The sequence below is a fragment of the Pangasianodon hypophthalmus genome, chromosome 5 (assembly GCF_027358585.1).
Source record: "Pangasianodon hypophthalmus isolate fPanHyp1 chromosome 5, fPanHyp1.pri, whole genome shotgun sequence".
NCBI classification, from domain to species: Eukaryota; Metazoa; Chordata; class Actinopteri; order Siluriformes; family Pangasiidae; genus Pangasianodon; species Pangasianodon hypophthalmus.
In genome coordinates this window covers 14776291-14788666 of record NC_069714.1, presented here as the reverse complement: position 1 = coordinate 14788666, position 12376 = coordinate 14776291, and the positions used below count along the sequence as shown (strand labels likewise).

At 39.1% G+C, this 12376-nt stretch overlaps 1 protein-coding gene across 1 annotated transcript; it reads left to right on the top strand.

Moving 5' to 3' along the window:
- The first annotated feature begins 403 nt into the window (after positions 1–403).
- Positions 404–12167, top strand: shox (short stature homeobox). Its single transcript, XM_026946101.3, has 6 exons — positions 404–859; positions 2129–2337; positions 5343–5400; positions 5663–5751; positions 7620–7832; positions 8150–12167. The coding sequence occupies exons 1-6, from the start codon at positions 610–612 to the stop codon at positions 8237–8239; spliced, it is 909 nt and encodes a 302-aa protein (XP_026801902.1). The 5' UTR covers positions 404–609; the 3' UTR covers positions 8240–12167.
- The last annotated feature ends 209 nt before the right edge of the window (positions 12168–12376 follow it).

Genomic DNA, 12376 nt, shown 5'->3' with positions numbered 1-12376 from the left:
TATAAGATACGTGAGCATGCGTTAATTTGACTTCTTTAATTCTTATCAACAGACATTACAGATATTTTTCAGAAAGCGTCCATAAATGCGTCAATGCGCCAGGAGTTCGGGCAAATCCGCTCCTGTTATGGCAGCATTCATATCACCTAATAGCCTTAATGAAATTATCGCGGAATTAATTAAACACGGCTCCCCGGTTCCTCTGCACCGTAGGCATGTTTAATGAAGTGTAATCATATTAAGGGGCTCCACGGCGGCATTGATTTGGAGCAAAGCTGCTGAAAGTTGAATTCAGAAGCGAGAGGAGCCTGTAATTGCTCAGGACACGGCGGTGGGGGCTGGGCCGAGGTGAGCGCCGTATAAATAGTGTGATCTCCAAAAACACAGACACACCAACCAGAGTGATCTAAACCTCCTCCTCCTCGTCCACCCCCCTTCCAACATCCGCGCGTTTACTATCGAGCTCACACACATACACATACACACACATACACACGTCCAGAGAGAGAGAGAGTGTGTGTGTGAGAGAGAGAGAGAGAGAGAGAGAGCGCAGCGCGTTAAGGTCGTTTAAAGTGGATTTGTGCCATCAGGAGCGCTTCTTCTCCAGCCATGGAAGAACTCACAGCGTTCGTGTCGAAATCCTTCGACCAGAAGAGCAAGGAGAGCAGCAAAGAGAGCATCACGTACAGGGAAGTTTTGGAGAGCGGCTTGGCGCGGGCCAGGGAGCTGGGAAACTCGGAGAGCAGCCTGCAGGACATTACCGACAGCAACACGCACTGTCCCGTGCATCTATTCAAGGAGCACGTGGAGCTGGACAAGGACAAGCTGAAGGAGTTTAACGTGGCCAGAGCGAGCGACGGTAAGAGACGTGCACTGCTTTCTCAAGCCGCTTCCGCACTGAAGGCAGTGGCGCCTGAAAATAGCCACTGCTCATGTTCAGTCTGTGTAGTGTTTTAGCTGAAGTGAGAAAAATGTTTCAAGTGTGTAGAGAGAACATGTTGTGATTGTCCTGACACGCAAGTAGTGCCGATTTAATCCTAACTTTAAAACGCACATTTTCTAGAATTTATGAATTTTAGGATTATTAACTGTCGATCTAATTTATTAGGACGCAAATGACGTTACACGCCATAACAGGCCTTGATCCTGTCACTATTACCAAAACAATCTACCAGAAAATGTCAATAAAATGTTTTTTAAAAAATAAACAAACAAACAAACAAAAAAACAATAAATAAATAAAAACAGTCAAATTAATTGAACCTGCTTCACTTTACAAAGCAGTGTACTATAGAAAAAAAATTAAATATCACACGAACATGATGTTTAAGAAACCCAAATATTTTTAAATAAGTCTTATACCTTTTCTTGAAGTAGGCATAATAATAATAATAATAATAATAATAATAATAATAATAACAATAATAATAATAATAATAATAACACTACTACTACTACTAATAATAATAATAATAAACACTATTATATTCCTGTGTCAATAACTGTATTAATTTTGGACAGTGTATTTTTGGGTGGACTAATTATTGCAAACATTGTTTTGCGCAAATTCAGGCGAACATCATGTAATGAAACTGTTCAGCTGTGTGTTGTACAGTGTATGGAGCTCTGTAAAGTCTGTTTATAGAGTAAACTGAGTAATATAGCTTTTTTTATATAAATAATATTATTATAAACCTATCAAAATGATAATGTGCTATTTGTCTTATGCTATTAAATGTTTATCTATTGAGAGGAATTTTTCAAAAGATGCATGATAAACACGTGCATCCTTTAAAAGTATTCAAGCATAAAAATAACAATCATATTAAATAATGAATATATTTAATAAAATATTTATTTCTGAGTGTTATGCCTGTGGTAAGAGGTTAATAGTAAGATGCCTAAGGACACTTTCTGTTGTGTCGAAGTTGTGGATACTTCAGGAGACTGTAGGCAGTAATGGAGCCTTCAGTGCAGTAGCTTTGCTCAGAGCGCTGTGTTGTTGTTGCTTAGAGCTACAGAGGGAAACTACTGTCTCTTTCTCCCACTGACTCGATAAAGTGGTTCAGCATTGCCTACATATAGCTGGAAGAGGCAGCGTGTAGTCATGAGTTTTGCTTTTTCGTAGGGATTTATGAGTGCAAAGAAAAGAAGGAAGAGGTGAAATCGGAGGACGAGGACGCCCAGGGTAAACTGAAACAGAGACGGAGCAGGACAAATTTTACCTTAGAGCAGCTGAATGAACTGGAGCGCTTGTTTGATGAGACGCATTACCCAGACGCCTTCATGCGAGAAGAGCTGAGCCAAAGACTGGGACTGTCCGAGGCCAGGGTTCAGGTAAGAGCTCCTCTTACCACTGCTGTTAGTGACCCAAACTAAATTACACTTTATAAGGACATTGAGGCATAGACACATTCCCGAGGCCCAGTGGAAACGTTTAGCAGGCCGAGGTTATTTTTAGCAGGACGATTAACACTAAACCCGACTGGAAGCGTAATAAATGTCCTCTCAGGACTGGTTTTCTAAACCAGCCTTACACAGAGAGTCAGTCTACACACACTGAACACTCTTCTATGCGCTACCTTACAGCTATATTATAACTATACGATACATTTGTAATTCTTAGACCCTGAAGGACTGGATGAAGATAAAAGGTTCTTCAGTGGGCTTATTGATTTATATGCACCACCATTGCTCACAAATGATTGAAGTCTAATAGGACTATGTTCTTCAAGAACACACATCCTGATCCTCCTGAATGCACAGTTATTGTACTACTAATACTACCAGTAACTATTACTAATAATCATAATGAATATTATATACAGGTCTACACACAACAACAGCAGCAATCATCATCACAATAATAATAATAATAATAATAATAATAATAATAATAATAATAATACATGAACGTTATAATTTGACATTGTATGGTCTCACTAAAAATGTGGCCCATCGTTATTATTATTATTATTGTTACTATTATTATTATTATTATTGTTATTGTTGTTGTTGTTGTTACATTAATAATCCCCGCTCGTCAATGGTAGCCTAACATATTCGATAACAAACGCACTATAGTGTAATATATGTTGATATGTGGACTTAAAATAGGATTTAGGACAAAACCTCGAAATAAGAACAGTAGAGATTATTTCCTGCAATTACAGGATACAGATATGATGCAGCTCCTCAAATATAGTATAGGTTAGACGAGTTGATATAAAACTAATATTTTGGTTTAGTAATTATAAAAAGTCTTTATTGTACAGCATTTCAAATGAGCTCATCCATGCAGGGATTTCTGAAATGCAGAAAGGTAATTAGTCCGTTTGGGCGAGTTGGAGTTGCGGCAGTGAATGCGGATATGAAATGGCTCCTTTAGCTCCAGCAGCAGCACGATCAGAGGGAAACTTGCTTATGTGCTGCGGAAAGATCTCACCACATCATTAAAATTAATGAAGAGATTGAACTGCTGCTGCAGGGGACACCTTCTTATGTCACACACCTCATTTTGTGCGGCGTTATCTTTGTAATATCTACCATTGGTTTGATATACTGTTCCCATAAAAATGTATTAGAAATAATCCAATTGGGCAGTGGCTGGTGCTGGGGCTCAGCTTTGCTCCGGCTTCACCGCCTGGGCCACAGCCTGGCCTTTCAGAGGCACAGGCCAAATCATATTAAACATGCTGATATAAACCAGTCTACAAGTACTGTGGCCTGTTTACAGAAAGCGGCACTGCATTTAACAGTGTGCTCTTTACATATTTTGGCACAAGCTCGTGGTTGCACCAGAACGCAGGCAGCAGACGCGCAATGTCTCCTGTAGCATGGGAGCAAAATTGATTTCAGCTTAAACGCTGCTGCTGAAATTGTAAGACACGGGCTAGATAGCCGATATTAACCTGTTACTGAAGTGTTCTACAGAAACCTCACACCGAGCAGCTGTCAGGAATCTAATTGAAAGTTATGAGACCTTGGTGAAGAGAAGGCAGTAATTCAATTACAACTAATATCTTTCGGTTCCTGGTGCAGAGCTAAATTAAATGTCATTATTCACTGTCTCTAATAAAAATCAAAAGGAAATCGGATTAGGGTATTTGCGAAATGCATCATTGAGTGGTCCTTAATGAAGAAATAACTGTCTAAACCAGTGTTATTCACTTCGCTTAGCATACTGATGGATAATTAGGATTGATCTCGAACTGAAAATTGATTTGTTTTCAGTATCACATAAGGCACATATTATTAAACAAAACGTAAAGACGAGAACTGTTACGTCAACAATACGAACACAAACGTATAATAATAATAATAATAATAATAATAATAATAATAATAATAATAATAACACTGCATTCTTCATAATAAAACCAGAGCATAGAGCATAAACCTTTTGCACATCTGAAACTGTAATGGCTATTAAATGATATCAATAGATATGAAGCACTGAGCAGTGTGTGTAGGCTACATCACTCCGAAAACACAGCTGTGTTAGACCACTTCACTGATTTTGTCCATCTTATTATCGAAAATGCCACTGACACAGTCAGGACCCTCAGTTCTGCTCAGAAACCCTTTCTGCTTTAGAAAAAGCTCGGCACACTGTGGCACCTCACCTCACACAGCTGAGGCTTCTGGGTCCTGACTATAGACTTTATTAAGCAGCGCTGTGTAAGGGCCCGTTAGTCACTAATTCTGCCACTGGAAAAGACGAACATAAAGACCAGTCACACAAACAAGCTAAGGCTATCTCCTGATTAAAAATGAGAACGTTATTATAATGAGATGGTCTTTTGGAAAGAGCAATCGACAGGTCACATTCATTTCGACCAATAACACACAGGCCTACCTCCTACAATGTGGTTATTATTATTATAATAGTTATTATTATTATTATTATTATTATTATTATTATTATTACTATTATTATTATTATTGTTGTTGTTGTTCTTGTTGTTGTTGTTGTTGTTGGTGGTGTTCCTAAGATTTACACCGTTTATGACAGTAACTATATTTCAGTAAATAAAAAAAAAAGGAATTTTTTTCGTCTCTTTTTGTTAACCCTTGCACTCGATAAGCTTTGGGAATAATTAACACCACATTTGATCATTTTGTGCAATTTACACAGTCTCATACAAAGTGGTTACTATAATTGTTTTACTAATTCATGATATAAATCGGCACAAATATTTCTTTCTCAGGATAAGAAAACACACCCATTCCCAAATCCGCCTACATGATGAGGGACACGGCACTAAATATCATTTGGGGTGATCTGTATTTTGAATGGGGTTCAAGCCAGTCATGTTTATTCACTGTCGTTTCTGTTTCAGGTATGGTTTCAGAACAGAAGAGCAAAATGCCGAAAACAAGAAAATCAGATGCACAAAGGTAAATGGGTAAACTATAAACATGATAATATTTTTATAAGTCATATAAGGCCTCGTGTTACCTGGCTTCTGGCTAGGATTAGTGTTTGAGTTTCAGAGCAGGTCAGGGAGATGGTGAAGAGGATTCTCACTACTTGCTACAATTTCACACATGATCAGTGGTCTGATGGGTCAGCTGAAAGGGACTGCTTCTTGTCTAGTATGCAGCATGAAATGACAGCACCATTAGCCTGAACTAACTTGCTTGTTTTGTGTGCTTGTAGGTGTGATTTTGGGCTCCGCCAGTCACTTGGACGCATGCAGAGTCGCTCCCTACGTTAACATGGGCGCCCTGAGAATGCCATTTCAACAGGTATGAACATCAGCTCGACCTTTCTTCCTTTCTTAACAAGCAGCGCTGCAAACTGATAAAAGTAAAGACTAACAATGTGGCGCGCTGACACTAAGGTTCCATCCAAGCAGGCTGTAAGAGAGATCATTTGATCCATACAGCTACCTCCAGATCCTCTATAGGAGCCTATGGACCACGTCCCAAACCTCCCAGATATACGTGTATAAAACTAGCAGCTGAACCCAGCGTGTGTTAGTGTATGCAGAGCATTATTCTGGCTCAGTGTTGAGCAGGGTATTGTGGGGTTTTGGATAGGGTCGATGCAGTGCCCAGTTATGGTCCTGCAGCTGTGTCTAAAGTTCAGCACAGGTTTCTGATTTCACTGCTCACACACCCCTGATTCAACTCATCAGTCAGCTGGCAGGTCTAGTGTTAAAAGCGAACAGTGGACACACCGCTGGATTAAGGGCTAAACACCAAGTGCACTTTGACTTTTCAGCGTAATGGCGGACCGCGTTGTGAAAAGGCTTGTCTGCTGCGGGCTGCAAACTGGGGGCCATGGCAGAGCCAAGCGTCCTTTTCAACCCTGAGCCTCGATGAGAGGAGACTGAGATTACAGAGACCGGGAGACATTTGATCCAGTGTGTGTGTGTGTGTGTGTGTGTGTGTGTTTTGGAAGCGCGAGTGCGTCAGTCAGGCAGAAAAAAAGCAGCGCTCATTAAGCTAACGGTGCGGCCAGATTAAAGAGCTTATGATGGGGAGAAATATAGCGCAGACGGATATTGGCTGTGAGCGGCACTGGCAGAGCAGGAGGAGTGAGACCTGAATACTGACACCATAACACCAGCACGGAGAGAGAGAGAGAGAGAGAGAGAGAGAGAGAGAGGACAAAAAGTGGCGCCACCTACTCTGTAGCAAAATGTCCGCCACCTGTTGTCCAGACGGCGCGAGCGGTGCTGCAGTGCTGCACTGACCGGAGCGACTGGCGCGTGCGTGCTTTACTCCACTTCTCACTTTTACCCTGAGAGTCAGGAGAAAAGCTGCTGTTAGGGAATCATGAAGAACGGTGTAATTTAATGCTGTGATGTGCACTTTTAATCATATCTCACGCAAATATGGTTATATCTCAGGGCTGTTCTAAACAAACAAAAAAACATCTGACATTACCGACTATCTTTTCCATGCCCGGGTTTGACAAACCCAAAAATGTGGCAAACAGAAAAAAAACCCCACAACATTTGTGCAAAGCCAGTATGAAAAAACCTAAACAGTATGAAACGTGCTTTGTTTTAGTTGGATGTCTTAACAGAAGGCTCTAAGGTTTTTATAGGATACTCATGCAAAATTAGATACATTGGTGGAAGAAAAAAAAAAGAAGCAAAAACTGGTGATGTATAATTTTCACCTCATCATATTAAAATAATCGTTGAAAATGTGCAACTCTATATTTTATGCTGGCTGCTTGTACCTCTTTTCCTTTTTGCCTAGGAATACATCTGAATAAATATTTATAGCTGTATTTGTGAGCAAAATTGTTTATTCATGCAATTGAATACATAATTAGGATTACGAGCTCCTGTAGGATTGCATGCATGGATGCGAAGTTTCATGAATCATACTAATGCACAGAGATTTTCAAATGATCAGATTCCTTTGACTATTAAGTTGTCTGGGCACACTACATAATTCAACAATGTTAACTCAGATGAAAAAGAAGTGTGAGTTAGCCCTGGCCTATTTTCAGTGAAAACATGCAGTTAGTGGAAGCGTTTAGAGAAGTGCAGGGGGAAGCATGGTGTGTCCAAGCCTGTAACTGGATCCCTGACTCTCCTCAGGCTAAGATGCCTGCCACACAGTAATGCGGCATTTGTTTTCCTCTTGGTTCCCAGGTCCAAGCGCAGCTCCAGTTGGAGGGGGTGACCCACTCACATCCTCACCTGCACCCCCACCTGGCAGCACACGCTCCCTACCTGATGTTCCCTCCTCCACCATTCGGACTACCAATCGCCTCGCTGGCAGACTCAGCCTCGGCAGCGGCCGCTGTAGCAGCGGCTGCCAAGAGCAACAGCAAGAACTCCAGCATCGCTGACCTGCGACTCAAGGCAAGAAAACACGCGGAGGCGCTTGGACTCTGACCCCCATGGGCGTCTCTGCTGCTCTGAACTGATAATTGTTTCTCACACAAGACTGCGCCTGTGAAAAAGGCCATGACACTCACAGTTAAAACAAAAACAAAATAAAAACTAAAGAGAGAGAAAATGTACTGAGAAAAGAAAGTGAGAGTCAGAGAGAGCATGGGGGGCTTGGGGGTAAAGAGAACGTGAAAAAAATGTCACAAAAACCAGCTGCCAAAACACACCACTTGTAGAAAAAGGTAATTAAATACCAATGAAGTCACCTTTTACTTTTCGCCCAACAGGCAGGACTGCTTGGAGGCCACTGGCTCAGCCCTTTCCAGGCCCAGATCACAGCCCCAGGACCGTACAAAAATATCTGGATGTCTGTCTGAAACCCAGCGATTAAGAGTGGCGACTCTTAGAAAATGAGCAAAGCAAAAGGCAGACTCAGAGTGACTGAGGGAAGATAGAGCTTGGTCAGTACTCTCAGAATGAGAGTATCAATACTCAAAAGTTTGGATTGTCAGCCACACAGAGAAAAAAAAAAAGCAACGGCCATATTTGTCTCCACCCACTGTGTTTGTGCTGCTGCCAAGAGCATGTGTTAAAATGAAGGATAGTTCTAACGGGGAGGGCCTCCATTGTAACTGACATTCACCCTGCTATGACAAGCTTCCATCATAGTACCACGCACCTAGTTTATATATAGTTTTTTATTTTTTAAAATCCACAATGGACAGAGATCGGAAGCAGCACTCACACCAAGAGTACAATCACGAAAATTGAATTTCTCTTGCTTATTCTTACAGTTTTTGGAGGAAACACTATACATAGTGAAATATATATCCTGTATATTTCCTCTGGGCATGGGTCTGAAGGACTTTAGCTTTCATAGCTTTCATTTTCCATCCTTTTGGCTCTCTCTTTTCTTTTGTTACGTGTATTGGGAATAGAAGTGAAACTAGCTTTTGCACTTCAGGTCTTGTATCAAGGTGTTTACAATCCTTAGTTCAAGAAAATACTACTTCTATATGAGGGTGAAATTGGGGTTTCGTCAAAATATATTGAACTGACAAAATAATAAAAGGGTCACTGCAATTTTCTAATTTAAGGTATTAAGGAAACATCAGTTTAACTGAAATGCAATTATGTGCAGTTAAGTGCAATACTGTAAATATGAAAAAAAAAAACAAATAGCAGTTGATGTTTGCTAATCAACAAACAACAATTTTTTTGGCACTGATATTGATGTACTCCTAGTTGTTTTTCACAGATACATTTTTTCCAGGCCGTGTAAATGATAAGTTGCTAAGTCATTTGCACTTGTGTGCCATAACTCCCCACGTGTGATGGTACTCAAACATAGTTTCGCATATGTACATTTTAATTTCGACACTACACTGAGGTAGACCAGGCAAAAAAAAAAACCCACAAAGATTCTCTACAATTATACAGCAATTACTTTAGCATTGTAGGCTTTTCTGGATAAAATTACCCACCAAAGACTATCCTTATAATAATAGTACTTAGCTCAACTTAATGAATGGATTGAAATCTACAGAAGCATTTACAATAGTAAATTGTTTTTTAACACTTTTGACCAGTGTATCATATTTTTATCACATGCACACAAATGCCAGTCATTAGCTTTTGCCATCAAAGGAACTAAATATAATACTATGAGGAAAAAGACAGTTTTGTTTGCAAGCCCGTTGTTCGTAACAGGTTTCTATTTGTTTCGATATAAACTGCCTTTGAGCTAGTAGATCCTAGTTAGGTCTACCTCTGACAATAAATTATACATTGTGGTACGGTTTTGTTGTTCACTTCATTAGGGTATTTAGGAATGTTTCTGTTTCATAAAGTGAGGTCATAGGTTCTTTTATTTATTATTTTATCTGAAAGTTTATAAATGTTGAATGGTCTAATTTCACATGTACATTTTTACATGGCTTTGCAATTATTTTTATATACTTTTTAAAGGCTAACATTTGCAACAGTTTGAAACAAACGTGATTGCCAAACATTTGTTTGACTAAAATGTAGCGTGTCGGAGTTTACAAACATTTCAGGGACAATGGAGAACATAATCAAACTTTGTGTTGAAACTTTCTTGATGCTCCATGAAATTAGTTGTATCCCTATTTGTTGTAACTGACATTTCATATGAAAGCATGCCCAAACATGATTTGCCATTGGGTTTGTATTTTTTTTTTCTGTTGTTTCATAAAAAAAATGAATGTACATCTTGTACAAGTAAACTATCAATAAAATTATAAATATTTGTAATAAGGTTTATAATGTGTTATGTGTCACTAAATTTCTTTTTAAAATGAAGACAGTTCCATGAAAAAAACCTACACTTTCAGAAAAAAAGTAACTTCTGGAATATTTTTATGCTCAAGTAAAGAAACACTCAATCCACTTAAAACTATCTTAAAGCTGATATGTATCAATTTTAATCATTACCACACGCATGCATGCATTTAATACATGTGACGTGGGGCTTTGAAAAGCATTATTTCTTATTCCGCAAACTCCTGGAGCAATGCACCAATGATAAAGATGATAAAAGGGTGTTTACAACAGGATCAATCAGATTTCCCAATAGGCACTGGCTGGATTTAGATTTGATTCACATTTGCACTCTTTAAATTGCAGGGTGATCTAATAATTTTGGGGTTTGCTTCTTGGTGACATTCCCCACTTTGTTACTTGTGTTTGTTATTATTAAATCTGTGTGTTAATACTACAGCTGTTACCAGTGAATGGCATGGATTTAGTAAAGAGCAAAGACAAAAGCAGAAGTAGTCTAGCTGTCACAGCACTAATTTTGTATACAATTTGAAATGAGCAGGCTTTTGTTTGATAGTTGCACTTGGGAACTCAAATCCAGATGTCTGTACACAGAGTAATTACAGCATGCTGCATAGTGCTCTTATTGTCTTAATCACAAGGAGAAATTAGTCCAAATGGCGTCCTGTTGAGCAAAGACCCTCTAAGAGGTTGTATCATGTTTAATTTGTACGCCTGCACTCATACATCAAGATAGACTGATAGAGGCCTCACATTTAGGCACTGACTTCTAACCGAGGCCTGCTGGTCTGAGCAGAATAGAGTGGCTTTCTTTTTTGGGCTCTAATAATTAGCAGCATGCTAAAGCCATCAATCAAAGCTTAGTGAGCCACAGTTACATTATGTGTTCAAGCACACAAAAGTATTTGGCTTGGCCATACGTCGCAAATACAGAATAAAGCAAAGAGCACAACCGGATGCTTTATTTAACGCTAGTGACATTGTTTACATAATTTACATCATGAACTGCATTTCTCGGCTCTGATGTGCATTGTCTTTGCTACAATTCATTTTATAAACGTAAATGAACATGAAGATTTTATTATACACAACACACTGGCATCGTATGCGTAAAGCTTTTATAAATACTCAGCTACATGCACAACTACATCATCCAACAACAAGAAACAAGTTGTACCTATGAAGATTTAAAAAAGTAGTCCAATCGGACCGAGAATTTTTTTGTGATATCACCATTAACTTAAGTAATTACAAACAGTGCAATACTGGAATAATGTATAGCTGTTCACTGTTTTAGCTGAGTTCGCTTTTTGCAGCTGTTGAACTGTTACACTTTTTGTGGTAAACTAGGCTGCATGTTCGTGCATATCTCAATTCAATTTGCTCTGGAAATGCGCAGCTAGACACAAAACTCTTTCTCAGAATTAGTCCCATGATGTAATTTAAGCATGCATACCCATGTGCTCAAACTGTTAGTGAGCAATTTCCTCTTGCGTTAAGCCACCACGGCGCTATAGGCTACAGTCTGATGTGACAGATTTTTGACTCACACCAAAAAGAATTTTTCAGAAGACAGATTTTTGACTCACACCAATAAGATTAGATCTTGCTAGAGCTGCAGTAAGTTGTGACTTACTGGTAGGTGGGTTAAAACCTGAGAATGATGTCCCACACTACACTGTAGAAAGCAGTGTACATTTTAATAATTTGAATAATTTGCCAGGTCCCTTCGCAATGCTAACTGTCGTGGAGTCGCTTTCCCCAAACACCAATTTGTAACATATGGAAGAGCTACGTATCAACACATGATGTATGATGCATCGCTAACAATTACCACTTGTGCTTTATTCTGTAACACATACGATAACAACATTGTAGTAATACTTTACAGTGCCTTTACTGCATTCCCATCCTTTTTCATGTCACAGCTAACAGTTCTCCACTTCACTTAAACACTAACAATAGCTGATCCATGCTCATCTCTGCATCTTTACCAGCTAGAACAATAAAACGAGTTTAATCACTGTGCAGCACGACATTACTGTGCAGATTTGTCTCACATATTTATTTATTATTTTGCATAGGCAATCCTTTGGTATTTCCACTTATGTAAAAAAATATTGTGAACATTTCTTTTTGAACAACAGAAATGACAGCCTGATTTATAGTTTTATTAAACTGTCATTGAAGTCAGATTAAAAAAAGAAGAAGAA

Coding starts and splice junctions, on each gene's coding strand:
- shox (XM_026946101.3), top strand. CDS start 610: ATGGAAGAACTCACAGCGTTCGTGTCGAAATCCTTCGACCAGAAGAGC. Junction 2,338..5,342: donor TGTCCGAGGCCAGGGTTCAG/GTAAGAGCTCCT, acceptor TTTCTGTTTCAG/GTATGGTTTCAGAACAGAAG. Junction 7,833..8,149: donor TCGCTGACCTGCGACTCAAG/GCAAGAAAACAC, acceptor TTCGCCCAACAG/GCAGGACTGCTTGGAGGCCA.